Source organism: Bombus terrestris, chromosome 6, assembly GCF_910591885.1.
Source record: "Bombus terrestris chromosome 6, iyBomTerr1.2, whole genome shotgun sequence".
Lineage (NCBI taxonomy): Eukaryota > Metazoa > Arthropoda > Insecta > Hymenoptera > Apidae > Bombus > Bombus terrestris.
Genome location: NC_063274.1, coordinates 13,084,366 through 13,112,012, shown reverse-complemented (window position 1 = coordinate 13,112,012; position 27,647 = coordinate 13,084,366). Strand labels below are relative to the sequence as shown.

Sequence of the window (27,647 nt, the reverse complement as noted above, 5' to 3'; positions counted from 1 at the left end):
CGCCTCTTTCTCTAGTCGAAGATTTTGTCATTTCCTTTCTTTAATTATATTCATAAAAATATAATGATTTCACGAAATCTTTACATAGTTTTCTGAGATTAAAAATTCCGTCGTTTCCATTCTTTAATCGTATTCATAAAAATATAGTAATTTGACGAACTGTTCTCTCACATTTTTCTCAAATTAAAAATTGTGTTATTTCCGTTCTTTGGTCGTATTCAGAAAAAAAAGAAGAAAATAATAACTTGCATAAATTTGCATTCGTTGTATTTGTCTCGCTTCTAGAAGAGAAATACATTTTTATTATAATGTTCGAATAATTTGTCCAGTTATTGGAAATCATGAGTTGAAGGGTTTATAAATTTTCTTGCAAATGCGTCGTGGCAGACGTAGAAATGCGCATGTTCTAGTTGATGATATTGCAGATTGCGAATGTAATTAAGTTTGGATTTAGTTCGTTCATTGGAAAACCGAATCGATGTGCCGTTTAAAAGGAGGACACCTGTTAACTGGCATTAAACGCGTAATTGGAATAGTAAAAGTGCACAGGGTGGCGTACGTATTGTTTAATTTAATTGTATGCTTTGTAGTTTCTTTTTTGAAGTATAACAAGATATTTGAATCTTGAAGTAGTTTCACAGTGTTATTGATAAATATATTATTATAAAATAGATAGGAAACCAATATTTTACAGGGTATCTACTGTATTTTTTAATACATCTTCTAAATCCTACTTCTCTAACGAATGGAGTTTGATTTTAGAATTCGAATTCGTTTCGCTTAGATGAAACACTCTTCCTCTAAGCTAACCTAATCGATGGTAACGTAATTAATAGTGTGGTATTCAATGTGCTTGAACTGTCTTCTGGAACAATGTATAGCTAGATACGAATCGATACTTGGAAGTACTAACGACGTTGGTTTGAATGCTTGTACGTCTTCTCGTGATATATTGGGGAGATTAAGAACGTTTCGTCATTTATTATGAAACGCACAGCGCAAACCTTTCAATTATCATTAAAATACTAATATAATATGCGAATTTACTTGTAATTCTTTTAAAATATTTCTCAAATAATAAATATTTTTAAACAATATTTTATAGGATTAAATGAAGAGTTCAAAAAACGTTTATTGAAAGATCCGACCAATAAGAAATAATCTTGTATCTATTTTCTTTATAAAATACTTGATCTACGAAAGATAATTAAATTCGCAGTTTCTTTCGTGAGCGTATTTTCTAGCTGGTTGAAACTTGGCGGTGCATCCGTTATACTTGTAAGCACACTCTTCCATTTTGTAATTGCATTTCTCTTGGTGCCTTTCCAAACGACTACGTTTAGGCCTCACTTTACATCCATACTCGGCCCATCCGCAAGAAACTTGTTCGTCAGGATCGTACTCTCCTTCTGACGAAGTATCGTCATCACCGGTATCATATTTCTGATAGTTACATTTCGCTTGATGTAACTGCTTTCGTCTTCTAGGCATGTTCACCATGCAGCCATATCTTCTGTATTTGCATTCAACTAATTCTTCAGGATCTTCATAATCGTCACTCGAGATGGTCGCTCGTTCCATGGAATCGCTAATGTTCTGCTCGTTGAAACGATCCTTGTAGATGCAATGGTTCTCGTGAATCGAAATCCTCCAGGGTGACGTTTTCACATTACAACCCACCGCTCGATAGGTGCACTCGATCAAATCGTCGTGTTTATGGGCTACGTCTGTGGGAAGGTGTTCCTCCTCTAAGTGAGGACGGAATTGACATCTGAAATTTTTAAAAAACAATATGAACACTTTCGCTCTCTATCTTTCTCTTTCTTTCTTTAACGATGTAAACACACGATCATTTCTTTTGGATTGAATAATAAGTTTGTTCACTAGCGTATTTATAAGTATCATATTCTATATCAATATGGGAAAGTGATACAAAAATTATTTACAGAATTCTAAAATACACGTGTTTTCTGCGAATGTCTTATTTTCTTATTTCTATGTCTTCTTTCAATTTCAATTTAAACTTTGAATTTAAATCGATGAATATGTTGATCGGTCAATGCAAATATTTCATCTACAACAGAATTTCGTGGTTCGAAATTATTTTTTAATTATATTCGTATTATGTTTCGCTTGTATTAAAAATTACTTTATTAAAAATTGCAACGTTCTTTACCGAGACTCGTGTAGGTCCACCAAATTCATCGGTACTTTCACCCAGCAACCCAGATGAGCGTACGCACATTCATTTAGTTCTTGATCTTGAAGTGGCGGTGATGGGTAATAGCTTCTCTCGTGTTCTTGAAACTCGTCCGGTTTTGGAGCGCTAGGATGATACTGATGGAACCTGCGTAGAAGTGGGTGAGGCTGAAAATCTCTGGCTGACGATAACGACGAAGACGTTCGTGATGGCATTTCCTTGTGTAACGGCCACTGACAAGTGGGACAGTCGTAGTAATAAGGTTTGCAACGATAACACATTGTATGTTGATTGGCGCAAGCGTATCTGGGCGTTAGTTCCATTTCCATCAGGCAGATCGGGCAGACACCCTCGCTTTTGAACCTCTCGTACAGATTCGGGTACAGGCTACTCATGATCTGATAGAAATCATTGATTATTTAGTTTATTTACTTTTTGGTAATTTTTTAATTTCATTTCATAAGTACGCGAATGATATTGAATGTTAAAGAAACGAATGACGTGCTTCCACGAGTTGATACATTGCAAGAAAATGGCAAGAGTAAAGCCTAAGAGTTGTAAAGCCGAAGATAAATTTAAAGAACAATGTTTATAACATCATCGCTTTCCAATTTATTTATTAGAATATTTATCGCGGATGTCTTTAAACGTAGTATAATTGCGCTACACATGAATTTTGCATATTGAGGTTAACACTTTGACTGCCACGTTGGTCATATATGACCGGCCACGGTTTCTTCTGTGATGCTACGGTGGTCATTAGTAACTGGAGGGCTTGAACTTCTTACAATTGTAAAAATCGTATGAAAATTGACAGTTAGGGGATTTTGAATATAACCGATAAATAGGAGATACTTTGAAATAAAAAGTGCCTTATTGAACAATGAAACATTTTTATTAGAACACCAATAAAAAAAAAAAAAAAATGAGAACAAATCTTGCAACTAACGGTGCACTGTGTTTACATCCATATCTTTCAGGGGTAATCTATGAATATTATTATAAACACAGCCTAGAAAATAATCGTAAATGCTGCTTTATAATCAGATAATTGAAGTTAGAAGTGTGCACGTACCTTACTATTTACTAATATCGTCTACACGCTTCAACAATATATTCTGCACGTTTTGCTTACGACGAAATAACGAATGCGAATGGTTTGTTGAAATAAACGAAGCCTTGTATCGCTATCAACTGTTACCAAGACGCCACGGTGGTCATCCGTGATCGCCAATAAGATAAATGGTCCATTGGGGAAGAATGTTGTCTTACATCATCAATTTATTATTATTTTGCCATTATATGTTTTGAATAATAAAAATACTCCTGTGGGGTCCTGAGCAAAACGTATGATTTCGGCGTGGCAATCAAAGTGTTAAATCTATCAAGAACGATGAAAAACAGGTGTTGTTCTCGCATTAAACACGCGCAATTTTTTATCAGTTGATTGATTATCTAACCGGCTATCTTTAACCGTCGCTACGGAATCAACTCATTGGCCTCGTGACGCAAGAATATAGCTCAGACTTTTCCTATCTTATCTTATTCCATTGAAACACGAAATGCTGTTTAATTCCTAATTGAACATTTGTTAGAACGTTAATTGGAACCTTAAATAACAGTGTACCTTTATTTCCTCCATAACTTAAACAATTCGTAACCATTTATTATTGTTTGAATCTAGTAAACAGAATCTGTGGATAGGACAGTATTATCTTTAAACTCCCAAATCCAACGCAAATAATTTAATAAAATCCAACACGACAGATCGGCATAAAAAATTCACAGAAATGTTGCCATCTGTCCAATTTCTTATCTTCCACATAGCATATGACCAACACTTATTCATTCACGCTATAACGACGCTCACGTACATCATCTTTACACGTACGTTCATACACACACACACGTGTATATTAAAATCGATCGTGGTGAATTTACTCACTCGACAGGTTGTTCTCGTCCTTGCGAGCAGCGTTGGGCGAAACTGAAATTACGGGCGCGCGGGGCGAAAGGAAAGAGAGGAAAAAAATAGCTGTCGCGGCACGTACGCCTCTGTGACAACCGGCACTGTGTGTCATCGTCCAACTGTCAGCGTTCCCTTATTTGCCAAGACCGATAGCGCGACTTTATCTGATAAAGCCCGCTGCTTCGTTTGGTAGGGAGCCGTTTTCACGGCGCAGCGAGACGCGAGAACGTAACGCGCGCCGCCAAAACCGAATGATTTCCGCGCGCGGTAGAAAATGAAATCGGCTAAGGGGGAATCGTCGTTGTTCTCGTTGTTATGCGCGAGTCGTCGAAACGAAAGGTAACCGAGGCATTTATTATCGTTGCCACGTTCTCGCGAGAAATAGCAGTGGAAAAACAGAGGAGAAGAAAAAGGAATAAAATAAAAGGGAGGGGAAAGAAATAAAAGAAAAGTTGAGAGAGTTGGACAAATTTTTGTCGAATATTTTGTTCTTTCTCGTTGGCGTTTTTATGTTTCAGAGGATAGATGGAATTAATTGCAAAGTTTACATGGGCGTGAGATTTTTAGATCGGTATCAGATACCGGCGTCGCTGTGTTGCACGACGAAGATCGTAACGTGTGACGGATTTCTGTTTCCATTTTGATTACTTGACCGGTCCATGGTGACAGTTAATTATGGATGAAAAATCGTAACTGGCCGATGCGCAGCGTCACCCTTCTATAGCGGGACAGCCTCGTTATGCTGCTTCCATTTTAGTTCACCCTCTGATGGTCATCGTTGATAATCTTCCCGTGAAATCTCGGATAATGTTTCATGGGTCGCGTTCTTGGTGCGCGTCCCTGTTGCTTCGAATATTTCGACGAATCATAGATTGGACACTTAGGTTACGTTTGTTGAATATTCCTTTTTGAGGGGATGATTTGTTTATTATTTCATGACAAAGAGATAGAGGAAGAAATTTGTTCACTCCGATTTCTAATTTCGATATCGCAATGGTTCGTACTTTATTTAATATGCCATTTCGGTTTTTATCATTAATTTGATATTATGATAGCTATAGTCGAATTAAAGTAAATCGAGATAAATGCATTTTTCGATGAACGATAAACGTATATTCGTCATAACGTTTCATACGTAGCTTTTCTTATTTATTTTAATCCTGTTTTTAATTTGTGTTTCGCAACGGTATGATAATAATTGTAGATATCGGTTCAAAATGTGACTGTTATTTTGGTCTCAGATGGTGCAATGTAATGTTTCTATGTATCAATTATGGATATCGTAGATATTTTAATTTTATTCAGTACCGTTTTATGGCCATTTCAAGAATATTTTATTATCATATCGATAATATAGTTATTGATAACGATATTTGTTTAGGATGAAGAATCAATATGGAAAAATATCACACCTCAGCTTTCAATTAGCTGTCATGCACATCTATTATAGTTTCACTGTGTTTCCTATTGTTTGTATGTTCTAACGTTTTATCAAGTAGTTTCATTTTAATGCAACAAAAATGTTTACTTGGTTTTAAAAATTAATTTGTCTTTGTAAAATCGCTTGTTTTAGTTGATAAAATTAAAACCACTTACAAATCTCAAAAATAGAATACTAGTAAACAGACGAATAAAAAGCACAAAGATAATTGTAGTCAAACACTATGATGATTATAGTACGAATATTCTTATTATAAAACAATATTAACGATTCATATGGAAATCATAGAATCAGATTATACATTGATACGTGTAAATCTACAGAAATGTTCAAAATTTTCGACGCAATATCAATAGCAATCATAGTCACTATCACTTTCCACGAAAATCTATCTCTATAATCATCAAATGTATCTTTAAAACAATAAAGCAATCTTTACGTGCTCTTAAATTCCTTTCTAGTAATTCGTGCCTGTAACGAAAGTATTCGTCTGCAATGCACGCGTGTCACGAAACCAAATACGAGTACACGCGTATGATATTCTATACCCAGCCTCATAACGACCATCCCTCATTTGAATCCCTATACGAACGTCACATCAAAGATATCCGAGCAGACCATCCCTCGATGAGGGTGTAACACCCACTGACCATAAGTCACTTATGTAAATCCGTGAGATGGAAACACGCGTCACTTCTCGGCGTTGCGCGATGTCTACGAGGAAACAAATTGAATTTAATATTCAGCGTTTCCATGGGTAGCGTGGTCTTCGTCGCCGTTTTAAAGTTTTACGACAACGCTTCGACTAAAGTTGTTCGTTTGGGACGAACGAAAATTACGGAATCCTAATGATACAGACATGAAACTGTTTGTAGTAAAGACGCGAAAATTTGTATGTGTTCGATCGGAGAAGTTTTGTGAATACGTATTTCGTTGATATCATTTGGGGTTGAATTTTGAATGCAATAGAAGTTGCGATGATTTATATGATTTTCAAGCACTGTTTCGATCAGTTGTGGTGATCATTCATTTGAATTCTTCGTATTTCGTATTGTACTAGTTGTTGGAAAGATAGAAGATTTATTTCATAAAGACAATGCTTTAAATTTGTATATCGATAGTGTTTCATATTTATTCTGCAATATATGTCTTTATGGTTATTTAATGCAACCTATTTTATAACGTTGCCAAATAAATTTGTAATAGAATATAATTGCGCCAAATAATAATATTGTGTGATTGTTTCGTGAAATACACTGAATCGTTCTGAATACAGCAAACATGGCACGTATTATAATTCTCTCCCATAATACTCTAATAACAAATAATAGTACGTTGTATCGTCATTATACGTGACTCAAATATTAAACAAGTAATTCACATAAATATCTTTCTTGTAATTTCAATTAGATAAGACATGTATTTTCCTACATTTTTAATCGACTCAATTTCTCAATATGCCTCATCTTATCAACCGCTTTATTTGTCACAGAATAAATATATTACATCTAGTAACAATACAATGTTATTAAGAATACCTATCCCGAAACTCGTGCAATTTCTTCTAAACTGAATCACGCAACTTCCCTCGGTTCTCTTGGTTTTTTCTTCGCGTTATTTCAAGCCGTCACGAGATATCTTCCGATACATCTCGCGATCGTGACATATCGTACTTCTCAAACAGTGGGAAACGAATACTGATATTACGTTCTCGATATTTCAGAAGCTTTTATCTAAATCGCTTAGCCGGCAGCGAGTTCGACCTCTTTATTCGTGTACACGTCACACCTCGCCACAATAATTCGCCAGGACTTATTTACCAGTCATTGTCCTTCTCTGCAGTTTTAATGGGTCAATGAAAGAAAGGTGTGCGCAGCTGCATTCATCCAACCCACAAAACAGCTTAATGAGATGCTACCCCTTTTTCGTTCATTGAGTTCGGCACAGAACGGTTAGAGGAAGAAAGAGATGGCGTGAAGGCACGGAACTACAGAGGCAAGTTAACGAAATAAGCTTGTGATTGCGTTTCGATACCGAGGCTATCGGAAGAACGTCAATTTATTCGCGCTTAGTACTTGCCTTTCTGTATTTTATTACTTTTTCGGCTTAATTTAGTATTTGCAAATAAAATTGTTAATAAATATGAACATATACATATATATTTCTTTTCATTACTTTCTTGTGTTAATTTATTATTTATGAGCAAAATTATCAATAAATATTGATTAATTTTGATTAACGCTAATCGATAGAGTGCGAATTTTTGTGCACTTTTTATAGAAGATACGAAAATGCAAAAATACATAGTATTTAAAATACCATACTAATGCTGATTTTGTTTTAAATTGGATTAAGAGAACAAGACCGAAAAGGGGAAAATGTACTTTTTTCTTTTTTAAGTTATACTTTTTCGAATAATTCTTGCTTTGGATCGGTAAAAATGTACAGCCTGAAAGTTCCGTAGTGGATTGGGATGGAATTGCCAGGGAGAAGCTTCGCAAAATCGCAAAAATGTTTCAAGCGGAAGTTTGTGATTTTTATTCCTCTTTAGCGTGGAAAAAATTTTCTGCGTTTAACTCTTTTTTAATTAAAGTACGAGATACAAGCACAGAGTTAAGCAAGAATCAAACCTCATGACTAAGATATAATACGTAGCTACAGAGTTCTTGTATCGATTATAGTCGCAAAGATAACATCGAACGTGACCGTCTTAAGAGATTTTGAATATGAGATTAGGCTTGATTTTGCACCGTAAGCATATTAATCGAGTCAGTATCAAAATCGTTAAACTATGCAAAAATTGGTAATCATACTGTATTTCTTGCATATTACTAAAAGTACCAATTAAGTATACTTTATTCTAGCAAAGTTGTTCAAATAATAGGATTTTCAATAAATGAATAATACAATAACGTTGTTCAACTTTATTGATATCTTGGCGAAATGATTTGTATGTATAGAAATATTTTATTACCGTGATCACATTATCGTAAAAATTAGATATTGCATATTGACACCTAAGTTTATTTATCTAAAATTGCTTATTGAAACAGGTTTGTCATACAGTCGTTTTTTGCTGATCGATACAAGCGATACGAGAGCATTGTAAAGCTTAATCCGCCAACTACCTCGGTGATTGATTCGTACGTATTCTCGGGCTCTCCTTATTGGGCGTAATCGATCTTTCCCTCCCAACCTTTTTTATTGTAAAGGAGAATCAGTTATCGCGTTTGCTTTCACTCCAGCTGAGCAGTTCCATTTTGTTCAATGGTGAGACGACGGAAATACGATTTCCATCGCGCGCACCTTCAAGTGTAAAATTTGTGCAACATCAATCTTACGGAGATTAAGTAGAATAGAATAGAATCTTGATAAAGAATGTTCTTGGTAAATTCTGCACACGAAAATGAATATGCATGAAATACGAAGATTGAAAACAATATTATCATCTTTTGCCCACCGTAAGCAATATATTTTGAAACTTAGTCTTTGAAACATATTAAAATATTCGGCATCATTTATCGTATCTATATTATTAATTACATTTTCTCACATTCGTAAGTTATAATATACTTGTTACCCGTTAAAGATTTAGTAATATTAATTATTAATATTAGTAATACAATTATTATTTTCAATAGTACTTTTTCAACACACATTTAAATATACATTTGTTCACTTACATTTAATTCTTCTTAAATATACAGTTACTTGAGTACATTATATTAGATTCGAAATTGTACAATCAAAAGGTAAATCGTATGCAGGACTAGGTCATCAAAAATCATTACATTCAGGTATCATTTAAAGTAGACTTTCGTGTTTTATTTAAACACACTATTATTACAATATTTTTCATATTGAAATCATGGTACCCTTCGTACTAGAGTTTTCACATTCGCATATAACCACCCCGAAACGCATAATTACGCTAATATCCGGCAACGCGGTGATTCTTCCGTCTCCTTTGTATGGCGAAGAAAAAACAAAGAGACGGAGAAAGAGAGAGAGAGAGGAGACGCGACGTACGTCGTTCATAGTCGAAACAATTCCCCCGTCGTCGATGGAAAAGCTTTTCCGGTGCGCGAGCATGTGGGCGGCAGAAGAGAGTGTGGGTCCTGCAATATGTCGCATAATTCGACCATTCCTCATACCATTTTTCCATGAACGCTTCGAAGGGAACAAACTTGGAACATGTGTACGCGTGCATGCACGCTTTTGCTGTTTCATAAATACGCGAAGTAGGTGGGCCTGTCGTTTGCTTTCAAAGACAAAGTCGCGAAACGCAAACCGATCCAGGGAATATCGGGATTGTACAGGATTTTATTCCACGACGGGGGATCGTCAAGATCGAAGGAACGCATGGGACGAGCACGTCCTGTTCCCCTTTGTCACCAGTATTGGAAGAAATATGCATGGAACCACGCATAGTTTCCCTTTTCGTCACGATACGCTGACTCTTTTTTTCCCTTTCTTTCCGAAACTGTCAATGCCACCGTAGCTTCGATATTTGGCAAATAATTTATCGTGAACTTGTACGTTTCTTTTGTATGTTTCTTTGTATGACATTGTATGTTTCTTTTACGTGGAAAATTTAATATAAAAATTAGATATTAAGCCCATTATGGAGTATAGGACAAACGAATATATAATTATAAAATTTCGAAACATGTAGCTGTTATTAAGGAAGATCTGCTGTTTTTAAATCAGTTTGTTATTTTGATAGCATATATTATTATCTTTCATTTCTTCTTCACATTATTATCTTCTTATTATTATCACGATCACAACTACTATCACAAATTAATGTAATATCCGAAGAAATTGATAATGAATAATATTAATACATGGGCGATCCTTCCACAGGATAAACATGAAAAGTCAAATTCGATAGAAAACGATAGAACACTCGATAGAAATACTTGGCCATGTCGTTGACCTCGTGTTAAATGTTATCTTCGCAGACGTCGCGTAAGCTTCTTTCCCGCTTACGATAGCGTCAAAACATGCAAAATTATTCGCAGAAAATGTACGCATAACGCAGCATTCTTCTCCATCGAACGTTCGTCACATGCTCGGAATGTCACCACATGCGCTTAAGAAAAAATTGGTACACGTACAGGTGGAACAGATACAGGTGCAAACAACGTTTGCATGGGAGACAACATTATCATGTACCTGAATACAAAAGGCTCTTTTGTAAAGGCAAGGTGAAATTGCCGTTGAAAAAGCGTGTCGAGTGCTTCTGAACCACGGGCATAGAAAGAGGAGAAAGGAACCGTGTGGAAAGACGGTAATTCTCTGGGAAAGTTTCCGTCTTTCCAGGTCGAGCGGTGGTAATTTGGGAGGGACGAAACTGTTGACCCCGTGTATCACCGCGAATGCGAAACTCGCCAACATTCTGTACCATTGTACATTTTGTAAACAACAAGAATACTCTGGTATCCTGCGATTCGTTATCCTGGCTACGTGTATCACGTTTTGTATCCTACGTTTTTTCTTTCACTTTTTCCTTTTTAGCGGTTAATTTCAGTGTTCTTTTCATTTTTCTTAACTGTTTGCTAATGGGTATTTGTTTTCATTCATTTATGCATGAAATCTATTGGTGAAATTGTTGCAAATATTGTTGTAGATATTTTGTGGGATGTGTATATTTATGAATAATTTCTTTCAAATCAAATTTGCATATGTACTTTATTTCAGGCTTTAATAGGCTCTTTAGGAAGCTGTTATCGTTACCTCTAAGAATAATTAACATTTACTATTTAATTCATGTTTATTAACTGAGTACCTCATTTGACGTATAGACATCGTTCATTTCTTTAATGATATTTCTCTTCATTTTCTAAGTTTAGAATTTACTAACATCTTTAATTCCGTAGTCATAACAATTTGAAAATAGCTGAAACATTTTGGTATAATTACATGAATTGCATAAGTTACAAGTCTTCTAAAATACCGCATAACTATGTATGTTTTAAATGTCATGTCTGAGTGCTGAAACGTTTAGGGGGAAGTCGCTGACCGTTTAAGGAGTTAAGGTTCGTCAGTTCGGTTTCTGAAAGTATCATTAGCGCGGGCCAAAAATTGCTTTTTCATAAAACGCGCGCGCCGTATCTTCCTTACGGGGTTTATCGCGAGAAAATATTCATGTCGCGAGTCTCTCGCAGGGCAACGACCAACGCGAAAGGCTAGTTGCGTCAAACGCGTTTCACACGAGAAATTGCTATTCGCAGCAATTAACTTTGTCCACCTAGTGGAACGACAACCCATCCAATTTCGTGCGTAGACATTTTCTGATTCGATACCTGGTATTTCGCGTTATTGGCGTATAACGAGATACCTGCTTTTGAACGCCCACGTTCATGAATCTAATTCAGCTGTTAACCTTATTTACAATATGTGTCGATTATGTATTCCGTTTGATTCCATATTTGTTAATAATATTATATGACTCTTCTTTTTGAATCTGAAACGAGTGTAGGATTTTGAAAGAGTATTTCAGGTCACCTAAATTGGAAATTCACACTGGTTAAATGGCTTCAAGTTGTTTAAATTCAAGACTAACCTGAACGAAGCTTTAGGGCGTATAATTAGATTAAATTGTTATATGATTACAGTAAACTGGTGTTCTAATGTTCTACGTTTCTAACGCTTTACTTTTCTAACGTTTTACGTCTTTACTGGAATTTTAGACGTATTGACAAGTTAGTCTGTTTATACACGTCGATAGCATGTAGTGTGTACTAGCGATTTGCTTTCGTACAGTGACACATTGATGTATGTTCACCGGGGTAGTAATTCTGCGAAAATGCATAGTCTTGAAACCATTGTCTGTGTAGTCAACTAATACCATCGGCGGTCATGGTGAGTTATACATATAACCCGACAATTAATTTTCATGTTAAATTAACCCGGATAAACTGACGTAAAATAACTGTGCTAGGCAAATATCTACTGAACAGATATCTCTAGATTATATTAATAAATTTAGTTACATTAGTATCAAGTTTCATCTTTTTAATTATTTTACTAAACAATTGAATGAAATTAAAATTAAATTATATTAAGGCTTCATTACTCTGAATTAATTTCTTTTACAGCTAATGCATATACATTTATATAAACCTTTTCTTTTTCTTAACTTACATTCAAGTAGAATTTTTTCTAAAGATTTTATATAATACTTTTTATTATTGTTTCAATCAATTCCACAACTCGATATTGCTAAACAAATATCTTCCAGTAATCAACTCATTAACGCAATTAATCTAACATCGAACTCTTACAATGTCTATTTACATCGTTTTCTACGTTCATTCTTCACCTTATTTCTTTCCTTAAACTCATTCATCATTCTCATTCTCCCGCGTCGTTTCAAACGCACCCTTCAATCATTTTCCGCGAGATGTCGCGTCGATCGGGGGCGCGAAGTTGAGCAATCGATTGCGATATATCGCAACAGCCCCGGCGCGGAGGTGCGAAGCGCATGCGCAGCACCGGCCTTGCCGCGATTGGCCGGTGATGATGTCATGCAGTCTCCCCTAAGTCTCTGATATCATCTGCGGGCTTTTCTGCAGTTCACACCGATCACTCGAGCGGCATAGCCGCGTCTTCGGAGATTTTACACCTGTGCTCGAGATCGTCCACACTGTGTGCGACCGTGGACCGGCTCCAGCCGTGTACCAGCCTCTTCCTGCCTTCCGGTCCCGTCCTCCGCGCGAAAAGGTGAGTCCATTTCTCTAGATGAATCGCGATAATCGTCCACGAGCTAACAACCCCGCGACGTTTCGCCACTCACACGTACACACGACCTGTTTCACATATATCTTCTCCGGTCTCGCGCGACAGTGTGAGTGTAAACATACGTTTACGTGCTCATGGGCTGCTGTCATCGCTACGCTGTTCTCGTATACCGCTATAAATCTCGCGCTCGATTACTGACTGAGGTTAGGAATCGCTTCTTTTTTCTCTTCTTCTAGAAATATAGATATTTCCGTAATGAACTGGCGGGCAAGTGTAACAAAAGAAAATAGAATGTATATATGCATCTTTGTTACTCAATGATTGAAGCGGGAAAGTAAGTAGAATAGAACTTAGGTTAGGAAAAATTAGATTGGTTGATATAAAAAGCTGATTTTTGTGTACGATGATATTATGGTTTGTGACATATGTTTCGAGAATGTTGGAGGTTGTAGGAACACGTGGGCTACTTGCTTGTCGTGAATCACTTGCCCGACTCGTGACACCAGTTTCTTTATAGCGGGTTTTCAACGAGCGACTGTGACTGTTGCATTACATTCTGTATAGTTGTGTTATGCCTGGTTCGGGTGCAATGGACGGCGTTGTTATGAATGTTTCCCGGGTAGATTTGTATCGGGGGTATTGTTTCGATGGAATTCACGTGGTAGGTCAGGTTTTTGCTCGCGCTGCGGTAATTTCTTCACTCGTGTTATTATTGTTTTCTGTAACGTGTTATTGAATATATACATCATTTTAACGATAGGTCACAATGTTTTATGATGTTTAATAACTGTTCTTCCCTACAACTACCATGTTGCGTTGCTTTTAGTTTTTACTATTGGGTCAATATCGTTTTGATTAAGGTATTTGTGAGTTGCCGTTAGTTATCACATGCTCTTGTAAGTAGTATAGTGCGTCATTAGTCAGACGGCAGTTTCACGGTACTTTTTTTTCATCAAATTTTTGCTTCGCATTTTAATCTGGAATTTAGTAATGTTTAGACTCATATTGCTCATTTTTAGCAAAAAATAATAGTTTTTAATAGTATTTACAAAGCATATTAGCAAATTTTTAAATGTTAATATTAAATTATGGAATTTCATAAATTTTATATGTTCTCGAAACTTTTAATTTTCTTAACATAAAGTTAAATATACATAAACGATATGAGATAATATATTGTCACCTACACTAACTTCAGATGTATTTAAAAATGATGAAGTAGACGTTGGATATCATGTCATCCACTTTAAGACCAAACTTTATGTTGTTCCAAACACATACTCGATCACATTTAAGTTATAAAAAATATTTTATAAGATTCAGACTGACATATTCGTTTGTTTCATGGAAATGATATTTATGTATTTAAACATTTTAAACAAGAGAAAAAACATTTATTTCATTGTCAGGGAGATTTTAATGACATGAAAAATCGGATTGTCGCGTTCTCCGAGCAAGTTTCCGACGAAAAATCTCGGTCCCTCCGATTGGAGTGTGGTCGTTTCTATTTACCGTACTTTCCTCTCATTAACGCGGCCTAAAATCTCACGAGGACACTTCTGTCTCTCGTTAACGACGCACCGCTTCTCCCGTTCTCCCTTAAGCTCTCTTATCGGTCGCTAAAAATCGAAACGTGCGTGAATCCGCGATAGAAAGAAGGTCCAACGCGTGCTTTTGTTCTTTGCCTATGTCTTTCCTTAATTTGTGTTGTATTTTTTAGTTCTAAATATCGTTTACAAGTTATCGTTTTGTAAATCATTGAATACCCAAAATTCTATAATTTCATGCATATTTCCAAATATTACGTATATAATTGGTTATTTATTACAATTAATCGAAATACTCACTGTTATTGTCACTGTTAAACCTTCATGTCTGGTTGTGATTATAATGGTAAACATGTAGAACATGTGATATTGTAATGAAAACTGGTTAATAAATTTTTCAATTAATTCAAAATTTACTTTTATTCTACAAATCTCGAAGCATGGGGTTAAAAGAAAACCAAGTAATTTTCAATCATACGAATAGTGCAGTAATCGGCATAGTCTGTTCGCACAGATTATTACAAAATTTCAATCAACTTATATATTAAATCTAATCTTCCTAATTATTCAAAATTGATTATTAAATTATTAATTATTATTTTAAAATTTTATTTCTTATTCTTAAATTAATCTTAAAGGAATTCTGTGCTCGATAAAACATATTTCACAACTCTTTTGGTAGCCATTGTAATTTCAACACTTTACTCAAAATTTTATATGTTATTCATATTTATTTCCTGAAGTACCGATCCAAGTACTGAAGATCGAGCATTTCGACGATTTCATGATTTTCCATGTTCTGATATTCTCTTTTATATCGATGACCTTAAGGCAGCACTTTCAACCATGTTATATATCGTTTCTCAATAGCGATTCAACTATCGCGGTTATGCTATGTTTCCATGTACATATATATTTGGTGACCACACGTATCGCTGGATGATACATATGTACCTCGAATCCCTCGAAACGATCCTATTTCCGCGAAACTTTCTTCATTGGCAATGAAGTCGATGAACGGGCAAAGTTTCGCTTGTAAGAACTGATAACGCTCGATGCCTCCATTGAAAAGGTGCGCGCGAACATTGTTCGCTCTTGTTGCGTTGAATTAGAAATTTCTATATCGCTGGAATTGTTTCCGCATAACTCAACAATTGAATTTTAAATGCAGTACATTTGGAGGAGTTGTGCGGAATAGTTTAAAGTCCTTTTTTAAGTTCTGCAGGTTTCTGTGTTTGTAGTGTGAAACTTTAGATTATGATATTGAATGATTTGGATAACGAGGAATCGATGCATTCAGACATTTGAATCGTAAAGAATTAGTGTATTATAGGAGAATAGAATATTTCTAAAGTTTAAGAAGAAATTTGAAATGTTGGGAAATTGGAATATTTGGCAATGTAGATATTTGGAAATATAGACATTCGTATTAGTTAGTTTTTTAAAAATAGATTTAAATATTGAAAAATTAGGATATCAATAGATATTTATTAATATTTATTAATTCAATGACGAATTACGTAGCATGATAAAGCGTTGGAATTTGGAAATTTCCATAATAAGAAATTAGTTTAATAGAAAGTTCGAATTAGAAAATTTGTTCAATAGGAAGCTAGCGTGTTAAAAGATTCAAATAATGAGAAATTAGTAGATTAGGAAAATATTTAGAAATTGGATAACACGTTATAGTACATTAGGGAATATGGGAAACAAATACAATTAGATATATAATAATATAATACAAGATTATTGGTTGGAATTGAATTTACTTTTTATAGAAACTAAGATCTTTAAAGAGTGCTTCTTTGATATTCCTTTTCGTTAAAATTGCAGCAAATAAGTTCTTTTCATTTTTAACTATTCGCGTCTCTCAACGAAATTGGCCTCTATCATATTATTTACGATTTCAGGTTGTGCCAGTTACTTTGAAGCAACTTCCGCATTCCGTGAAATTTTAACTTTTACGTTCTCCATTTCCTTCTTTATCGATCGTGCCGAGGAGTCTATAGAATTTAAGTTAGCTACAACAAACGAACTAAATGCTCCCATTTTAAAATTGATTTCTTTCGCGCTCTCATAATACGATTAGGTAAACAAGTGGTAGTAAATTGGATTTCGCGGACGAATTCATTTAGTAAGTCAGAAGAAATAACCGCAATTTCATTCGTTAAACGATTCCATGAAGCATTTCTTTACAGAGACCGTTTCTATCAATCCGTTTCTTTCGAGCATTAAGAAACTGCACCGTGCTGCAAGATTGGATGGCATACCGTTACTTTCTATGAGATTAATAATGTCTTTAGAGGAATGCGTTGTCCACGATGACTGTCCGGACTTCTGTGGAAATCCATCGAGTACATTTCACAAACGCGATATCTTGGATTCGTTCGTGAAACTATTCTTCGTCTTACACTGATACTTTCTTATTCTTAACGTCGTAAACATAAAGTTTTATGTTTTTATCGAGTAATAAAGTATCCTCTGTCGAAAGTTTAATCGTTGATTTTGCTATAAAGGTAGGAGGAGATCATCGCACCTTCAGGCTACGAATCATAAATTTGGACCCTCCGTTGTTGTTTTCTTCGAAATAAATGTTTCCTTTATGATGCTGGAACGCCTGCTGTCTGTGTTCCTACGTAGGGGACGTTAAAATATGTGTTTATTTTTTTTCGCTGGAGTTAAGAATGTCGTGTAAGAGCTTTTGTCGCAAATTCTTACTTGATCTCCCTCTAAAATTATGACGATAAAAAAATTACGACCACATTGATGGATAACACCATTTTTATTTTTTATATACTTTCGTCTCTTTTCGGTTCGATTATAATACATGGATTATAATTTGTACATTGAACATTATTTTGTCGCATCGTTTCAATGACAATGATAGAAATTTCTCGATTTGTGTTAAATTCCCTCCGTGTGAAATTTCTATTCTGTATTATTCATATAAATTCTTTTTACATTAATACCAAAGAATCTTGTTTATTCACGTAACAGGATATTTTATCTCAGCACAGTTTCGATATCGTTGAACCTCTGTATTTCCTATAATTAACGAGTCGCATAAACTTGTTTATTCGGAATAATACACATGTATCGTTTGGTTGTTGAGTCAGTGATGCAGAATGTCTGTGAAACGAACGAGAACGAGCGCTGGTACTCCACTGGGACCTTCGATAAAAATTATTCCAATAAGAACACGTCGATCGAGAATCTATTCGTTTACGTTTATCCGCATTTCCTACCGTCTATATAGTTCCTCCTGTGAATATCGACAACTAACGTATTTGTGTTACGAACGTTGAAGAGACGCATGAAATAATTTATACAGCAAAAACAAACATATTTTCTTTGCCTGTGTAACTTTACATAAAAAATAAAAAGCATAGAGCACTTCAAACATTTGTTAAACATATACATGTTAGAAACTAAAATAAACTAAATTAAATAGAACACTTTAAATAAGGCGTTTAACAGATTATCTATTTATATAATTATCAATCTATTAATTCGTACATAGTACCTCCAATAGCTACAAAAAATATTAGCACATGCCCTTATTTTCCAATAAAATGTTTTTTACCAAGTTCTACATTTCATTCTCATAGTATCAAATTTTTACAGCCATATGATAGTATTGCCAGAGGATACAAATTTTGAAGCTAATTAGTTAGTGCGATGAAGTACGTACAAGTAAATAAGTACAATAAATACAGTTGTATGCCAGTTCCTTTTGTAGTTACTGTATGGACAATATTACACCTTTTCTACCCTCGTCACAGAAATTAACCAAAACACGCGGGTCAGCAAATTTCTACGATTAATTTAACTTCATTAAGAAATATCAACTTCTTAATAATTCTTGCCCAACAAACTTCTCAAAATTCGCACGTACTTTTATAACTATCCACGTACCCACATAACTTCTACAACCCTCTTTAATAGTTGATCAAACGATATCTTGAAGCTTGGCTATCTCACGATGCGTGTAAACAGTTGGTAATCGCCGAGTTAACCCGCATAAAGTAACCGTTGGTACGCGAAGTTAAGCCGGTATACGCGTTAATAATATATGCTTGGTCGCGGTGAACGTTGTGTTTTGGCGGCTTTGGATACCGGGAATTCACAGTGGGAATAGCGTAGGTTCACCGGCCGCCGCTTAGAGCAGGCCATGTTTATGGCATCACGCGACCACGAGGGTGAGTAACAGTGGAAGAAAAACGCGCGGAGGAATATACGCGTTTCGTCGTTTGGAACGTGGCTGGTGAGAGGCTCAAGCCTGGTCTCGAATAGGTCCCCTGTGTTTTGGAACTATCCGTTCGAACAAGTTACACCAGAGAAAACTTACGAGATACAAAACGATATAGATACTATAAAAGGGACGTGTGTCTGTCGTTTTCTGCTGTTTATTTCTACGGTTATCTACTATTTCAGTTAGGGATGTAATATCGGTGTTTAGCTGTATCGAAGAAACAGTCGCACATGTGTTCATATTTTAGTCTACGATGCTATTATTTTATGAGATACGATAGTGTGGGATCGTGTTAAAGGAGACAGCTTCGAATGGTTTATAATTCACAATAAGATTGTTTCATAAGATTTTAATTTTAATAATTCCTATTTTGGGATTAAACAGCGATAAATATTAAATAAAGCAGAGTTTTTGTAGAAATTTTATGTTAAGTATTGGAAATATCCAAATGGAAATTTTGGCTAAAACTGACGCTGGATTGTAATACTCATTATGAAATTTTAATACTTGGTGGAAATATTGTTACGTACTATTCGTAATCTTTTTTCGGATTTGCTTAAATTCATTCCTTAAATTTGCCATTTTTTAAACTAGAAGAGCATCAAGCACATTGCCCTCATCGTCATAAAGTAATCCATGATATGGACGATATCTAAAACAATATAATCCACATACTAAATAAATATAAATCAAAGAGATTAATTTTTTAAAACACAGAAAAATCCCGTTAACTGCTCGTCGTGTTCTAAGATCGAACGAATCTTTCGTAATTTTGGGAGTTATTTATCGTTTAAGATTATTTTTCATTTCCGATATGAAAATATAAGAATGCGAGGGGACTATATGAAAAAAGTTACGTACGAAAATATCAGAAGAATATTTTCGACGAGAGGCTCACCCTTGAGAGTGTAGTGGGCCCTTTGCATTTCAAGAATACCAGTTTCGGTATATCCGTCTCCCCCCACGAACCTTTACACGTCTTCCCTTTGCACGCCACCCACTCCTCGCTCTTTTTCTCTTTAATTTCGTTTGCCGTCAAACTTTTGAGCGGCCAAGCTCTTGAAACTTTCTGATAGAAGAACGTAAATACATTGTTCAAAGACAGTAGCTTTTCTATAGGTAAGGTATTAAAAGGACGTAGACATTATAATAGCATGCACGGCTTGTCTTTTGTGTTAAACAAACAGGCGAATCTTTATCTTTACCGAAATTCTAATCGACTTTGCCTGTGGCTCCTTAATGTTAACTTCTTTATGGATGATCTTCGGACGATATGGCGGGAATTGTTATCCATCGAATATAAAAAAAAGAATATTATATTATGGATATACTTATATGGATATACTTATGGATATTTCGAATCTTTTTTCGAAGAAATTTTTGGTCATATGTACGTGGAATATGGGAGTGTATTGTGATATATAAAAGTGTTAGAAGGAAGTACATATCTAAAAATTCGATAAAATGTGTCGTAATGTGTTAACCTAACAGGCGATAATTAGCATGTTTAGTTTTATTGTTCGAGTCGTTTCTAAACTGCATCCTATCCATCTTTTTGAATTAGCTTTGATGGCTGTATCTACTTACATTCGTCCGTGCTGTCGTATATCGTTCCACTCATGCGAAATCCATTTATCTACTCTCTTTATTTCTTCTATTCCAGCCAAACGACGAATAATAGTAGAGTGGTTGATTTTCATTTGAAACGCTATTTTTCTTGCTGCTTCTCACGGATCATCTTCAGTAATTCCCTTTCCTGAATGTAGTCCTTCTCTTGATTTGTCTCCCACGGAAAAATAATTAGTCTTGCATTCCCTGAATATTTATTAAACACTCCCGACAGTTAAATTTATATTTTCTGTAACACTCTGAACGCAATTTTACCAAGCGTAAACTGGTACAACAAGATGATACTGATATTCTGATCATTCATAACGATCTACAATAAAGTTTCAATATTCTTATTATAAACTTAGAATAGATATAAATGAACGATTGGAATTGATTCTTATTAATCGGCAGTATTACGAAGGAAGCTAAATTGTAATATTATATTTTGAAGACTTTATTACTGATCTACCTTATTGAAGTCCACGTTTAAGATTGGCCAGTATCTCATAATTTCCGAATAGCAGCGTAGGTTTCATTAATATTCAGAAAAGTTCCTCTCTTCTATTCTGATCTTCACTCACTGTTAGACTCAATGTAATAAGTACACTGGCCGTATACCTCGAATGAAAAATCCACGAGGGAACGTTTCGTATAATCGAAGAAAATACTTACGTATACACAATCCACGATAATCGCCGACATAACAGTCTTTTATCGATATTAAACGTTCGTTAAATCGAGAATTTATCTGAAACGGTTTCTCTGGTCGGATCGAGGATACACACGTTTCAGGAAATAATTACGCCATTAATGGGGTCGAAAGCGTGGAATAGGACAGATGAGAGAAGACCACGCGTTAAGCGTCATCCATGTATCGTTAGCACGGTCGATTCGATCAGAATCGAGAGGGAGACAGGATGAAAAAAGGAAGCGAGGAAAAGAAGAGACGAGAGAGCGAAGGCGTGTTGGGCAATCAGCAACGCAAACAACTAGGCGCCACGAGTAGGTTTTTCTTCATCGGCCGGTTATCAGCATTATCGTCTTTGTGCTCCCCTTGGATTTTCCCACTCGTCCCAGTGCTTGTCCCGCATTGCGGACTGTTCCAAGGAAGCTTCGAAGATTCGTCAAATCTCGGTAGGAGAGCGTCGAAGGAAGTTCGAGTTGGAAAGATTCCAATCTCAGCTCGATAGATTGTTGCGCATCATCTCCAACATCGTGAAATATCTTTGAAATATCTTAGAAAGAGAACGGGAAAGAACGTTTCTTGGTATTATAGGGAGGTATACGCTCGTGTAAAATCTTCTAATAGATGTTAGAACATCTGCTGATTTTTTAATGATCGGTTCATATTATCAGAGAAACGATCGATCTACCAAAATTATGTGTTAGTGTAAGATAACGATCGAGAATGTACAGAAAACATTTTGTAAAGTCATTCGCAAGATTTAGTTAAAGCTATAAAAGATAATGAATTAAAGATTAACATCGGGATTACGATATAGAATATGAATTCTTCAGTTATATACTTTCAACGAGAACAGAGCGTAATTTTTGATAAGAGTCGGCTCCGGTGAGAGTTGCGTCATCGTTGGTATGATTGCAACAGTTTGAAGTAGCATTCGTGATAGAAAAGTTTACAGAATTACCGTGATTTGATTAATTAATCGATAGACGTAGAGGTTCGCGTCGAAACGCTTTTAGCGTATTGCTCTTGGAAAAGGCACGATCAATGGGATTGCGTTTGAACGGCCCTTCTTTTGATGTGGTTAGATTGGTTACTGGAAAGCGATGAGTAACAATTGCTTCCAGCTACTCCGAATTGATTGTTTCTACGTGTACTGAGATTGTTGGAAGTTAATGAATTGTTGAAACTCCTGTTCTTGGCACGAGTGTATCTTTAAAATTACATTTAAGTGGATTTAGTGTGATTTAGATTCATATTGAAATTTTGCTAGAAATTTATCGTACATTGATACGATGATAAGCGTGAATGTACTTTATGTATGTAAATATACTAATAAAGATTGAGAATGAATTAAAAAATTCTTGATTTTCATACGTTTATGTCGAATTATCGGAAACTGTTGAAATTGATTTAAATGAATGTATAAATGTTGACAGGGAAAAAATTGCTACGTCCTTGATATTATCTTATACATAATTTGTAATAAACATGTAAACTCAGTTTCTAGGTAAACGCTATACGAAACATAAACGTGGACATTAGTTTGTCTAGTTGATTAAATAGCGCGTGAACGATCGCGCAATCTATATGAGCAGAATTCGATCAAGTGTGGTTAAGATCAGAAATTAACATGCTCTATTTACGATAGGTAGTGTAACATGACATTTCCCATAATACATCATCCACGCAATATCATCGAATTTAACGTGACACGGTAAACAATTTGTTATCGTGTTTCTGTTCCTTCAATCTCGAATTCGTCGCATATGATTGCTCGAAAGATGAAATCTATTAAGAAACTTTTCACCTATTACCCGCAAATAATGCTATGATGATTTATATTCATGTAGAGATTAAAGATTCATAAGGGGGATTGATTATGCATCTTTAATGCGGCGATTCGCATGTAAATGGGGGAAAAAAAATGTTGCGCAAAACGTCGATGATGGAAAATGTTTCTCCAGTAGATACGGTCGGTGTATGGTCAGATATCGATAAATTCGTATCATTGGCATTAATTTCGGATTAAATCAATTTTGCCATCGATTCGCTATCGAATTTCCGCTGATATTTCGTTTATTTCACGTATTTAATTAGTAGAACGTTTAATAAAAAAATATATCACGTAATTACTTATAATTTTCTTTCCTTTTTTTTAAAAGATTTCTTAATGTATATCTGTACTGTATTTATTTCATATTTATACAACGAGATATGTAAAATAATTATTTGAAAGTATCTCTCTGTATTATTCTTGACATTTTTATCTACATCTATACGATGATAGAACAAACTGCTATAGAATGAATTATTGATTTTCGCGGACACTAGAATGAGTCATAACGTCAACCGAACGCAATTGCATAAAATAGGTACGAGGGTGTTAGATCGAATTCTTATAGGGGCGCCCATGATCCAGATTGATGTTCCAGCAGGACATTCTTAACGTACCATGTAATTCGGTCCTTTTTCATTTGGAAACAGTTTGAATCGATTGTTTGACAATCTTGCATCCGCTCCAGCCCACTCATCTATTTTCTATTTTGATTTCCATTCATCATAGCCGTATCTATAAATCAACTAGAAACATCTATTATTCTTTATTCAATATCAAATATACATCGATAGTTGTTATATTTTAAAGTCTGTACTTCATTTGTTCAACATTCTATACGCGTGTAATATGCTTTGAATAGGAAGATCAGCGAAATAACTTTTTCATTCTAGTAGTGTCAAAAGTTTGCTCTCTGCCACAGTATCGCGTATTCCAATAAAAGTCTCAACCGTGGTGTGGTCAATATTAACAATGTCAGCACAAAAATATGAATATTCACCGATATGAAAGAAAAGACCCCTTTCACTCTCGCGGATTATAATCAAGTTTGCGGCCATTTCTTTCCTCTGTTCCCAACCAGTGTAATTACCAGCGAACATATTTCGCATCGTCTGAGCGCGATGTTCTCACTGGACACGGATTTACGCGCGCGTAAACGTATACCTGACATGGCTGTTACGTCGTCGCATTCCATCTCTCATCGTCGTTTTTCCTAATGAAACGCAAACGCGTGCACGACATCCAGCCGACCGTACTTGTCCCGTAAAATTGTAATTTTATTCTCCCTTTCTCTCTCTCTCTCCTTTTATACTTTGTACACGTCTCTCCACGTTTGTACTTCGTCTTTTGACCTTCCATCCTTCTTTATACTCCATTCTTTGTCCCTCTTTCGCGCGGTTTTGTCTGCCAGCGATTATAACACTGTACAAGTAGCACAGAAATTATTGCAAAATGAAACAGGATGTTTGCGAAACGTTGAGAGAAATGGAAGTGTGCGATAACGTTTAAGAGACACAAATTTAAAAAGGACAACAGAAATTCGCAGAGGAAATAGGAAGTTTTTACACAAAGAAAGCCGCGTATCCGTCAGTAAAAGTGGTTAACTCCACTTTCTTCTTGTAATTTCCCAAATGTTAACTTGAGTCACACATTTGTCAAATTGGTTAACTTAGCAAAACATGAAATAGAACGAATTTAATGAATTATATAAGATAAGCATCGGTGAAAGTGTTTTGACGCTAAAATTTCGATAATTGTAGACATTTCAAAAATTAGAGTTAAGTGCTTTGAGACTGTCTGAAAAATTTCGAAAAGCGCAGTTAACTAACCACTTCGATCCGTAAATGGCCACTGGGAAAGTGTTAATATCCTTCGGTTCCTTAAAAGCAGCTTCGCCACAGCTCGTTTCGCGTTACACGTTCGCGTGTACTCGCTCGTAGAACATGATCTACGAAACGGAAAACGCATCGCAAACACTTTTACCCTCCTTTGGAAGAGTCGACTGTGCGCATACGCGATACCACGAACGTAAGGCAGTGAAATTGATGGCCCAGCCAGAACTTATCTGAACGATCTAGCGTTCCAGAAAGTTTCACGGTCGAGGAACTTGCCGTTCCACGGATTTTTTTTTATCTCGGATCGCGTAATCGTAGATGTTCGCTTGGAAAGTTTTAATTAAAGTAATATTACACCTGCGATGTGGTGTGCGTGGGGCTTCATGGTTTTTCGTAGTCCCGCCAGGTGCTTTCTTTTCGTCTGCGTGCTGCTTGAAGCTTGGGAATGGAATAATGATATGGATATCGTATGCAATTTGCAGCAACCAGAAGATTAAGTTTGCATGTGGTTAGGGAAGATGGGATGAATAGATTTTGCGACGAAGCAGCAATATGATAATGTTTTTGTCGAATGTTTAATGTATGGAGATCTCTGGAGTTTTTAAACTGATTGGAAATCCGCGGAATAATTGGAGTACTATAAGTCTGTTTTAGATAATGTGTCTAATATGTAATTAGTAAAGTGAGAGACAAAGGGATAGGAATGAAATAAAAAAATTGATCTGAGAATTTCATTTTAAATTATATTCATTTATCTGGCGATTTCATTATTTTGCCTCTTGTTAAGTTACTTGTTGTATGATATGATGAAATGTCAAAATTCGATATTCGTTACAGAAAATGTTCCTCTCTAAATTCTCCTAACAACTGCAATATATAATTATTATAAAAGAAAGGAACATCTGTACATTTGTATTTATCCACCTTCGCTCAGCCCAACTTTAACTCCTCATTCATTAACAAACTTCTTACTGCTTTAAAACAAAACGACTACGCTCATCCTACTCGCTGGTAGTTAATTCCGTAATCATTTAACTGAATTGCTCAATTAAGAACTACGAGCGCATAAACGAGCAATGCGTTCGAGCACCCAACGAGACACTGTGTCGCTATTTGCATATCCGGAAGCATGGCACAACGTTTCTCTGGTACGTTTGGAGACGTCGCGTCGGCTTTATGGGGCGTGTTTACGTCCACCGAGGAGTAGCAGTAATTCACGATACCTAGAGGTCTCGTCAAGGGAATAAACCTGATGTCGCCGAAGGCGGTGTAGACACGAGTATAAGGGGCAGCTCAAGGCTAGGGAAAAAGAAAGGACAAGATGGCAAATCTTTTGAAAGAGGAAGAAAGTTAGGAAGGAAGGAAAACGTAGCACGCAGCAGGCTGTACTTATAAATCGTTTAATCGCTGCTTTTTTACGGATCAGGAACCTTAAAAAAAACTTGCCTGTTCTGTTCCTTCTACGTTTTCGCGTTGCAAAGCACTCGGTTGCGCGTTTAGGTCGAGAATACTTGATGCGAGCGAGAGAAACGATCCGGGCTCCCGGTGACGGATTTCACCGATTCGCACGGCCTCGTAGGTTTCTCTTGATACTTGAGAAACCGCCATGGCGTTCGTCGTTCTAACCTTGCGGGTTTCCAGACGGGGAACCAGGAGAGCATAGGCGAAACTTGGTTTGAAAGGAAATCGGGGAAGGCTTAGAATATGAAAGGCGTTTACTCTTTAAAAAATGTACGTAATGGAAGTGTAAATAGGGAAAATGGTTGGCGAGCTGTCGAGGAAAGGAAATATTTCCTTTGAAAGTTTGGTGAAATACGAGTGATATAATGAAAAGGATCATTGGAAGCTACATTACGTGCGTATAGTAGCTGCGTACTATTTTATGTATCATAGTATTGCCATACTAATTTATTAGGTCTGAGTATATTAAATTTCATATTGTGTAATAGTAATTTCGAGTAATCACAGAAATTTCTATTCGATAAAATATCTATTCGATAAAAAGAAGAAAACGATAAAGCATTAAAACTTTTCCTCATTTTTAGAACAAATTGAAATACCAGTGACGTGCAATGAGTTCTTCAACTTGTCTCATTTTTAGTCTCATTCGGTTCCAACTGCCATGGCTTAGAGGTAATCTACGACTGGCCTTCTGGTTCAAGCACGTGTTGTTCAAGGTCACACGGTCTTTGAGTAATCCTAAGAGGATCGATGGCGCTGAACTGTGAGCGGTTTCTCTTGAAATTAAACCAAGTGCAATTTTTTCATTTTTGATAAATGCAGATCGTTACATTCTAGACAATTCTTAGGATGAATATGTAAATACACAATTTTCAAGGACTCCAATCTATTGGAGAATTGATCAACTTTGGAGTACAGTTGATTCTTATATTTTCATCAATGATAAGCATCATCGTTAAACATTAAGGATATAATTTCAAATCAACTCGAAGTCCTTTAACATGTATTGTTATAGATTATAACTATACTGCAGATATTTATGCAAATCCTTATTTGTATAAATACA

At 35.7% G+C, this 27,647-nt stretch overlaps 2 protein-coding genes across 2 annotated transcripts in view; one reads left to right on the top strand and one right to left on the bottom strand.

The window, feature by feature from the left end:
• The window catches only part of LOC100645988 (putative mediator of RNA polymerase II transcription subunit 26), a 244,290-nt gene that overhangs the window by 83,299 nt on the left and 133,344 nt on the right, over positions 1-27,647 (top strand). The window lies entirely within an intron of this gene.
• LOC100646466 lies at positions 241-4,351 on the bottom strand. Its single transcript, XM_012309550.2, has 3 exons — positions 4,146-4,351; positions 2,177-2,598; positions 241-1,771 (listed from the first exon to the last, which is right to left on the bottom strand). Exons 2-3 carry the CDS (start codon positions 2,593-2,595, stop codon positions 1,195-1,197), a joined length of 996 nt encoding a protein of 331 aa, XP_012164940.2. The 5' UTR covers positions 2,596-2,598; positions 4,146-4,351; the 3' UTR covers positions 241-1,194.

Excerpts from the sequence above, each read along its gene's own strand:
- LOC100646466 (XM_012309550.2), bottom strand. The coding sequence starts at position 2,595 with ATGAGTAGCCTGTACCCGAATCTGTACGAGAGGTTCAAAAGCGAGGGT. Across the intron at positions 1,772-2,176 it reads GTGGACCTACACGAGTCTCG|ATGTCAATTCCGTCCTCACT; the intron begins GTAAAGAACGTT and ends TAAAAATTTCAG.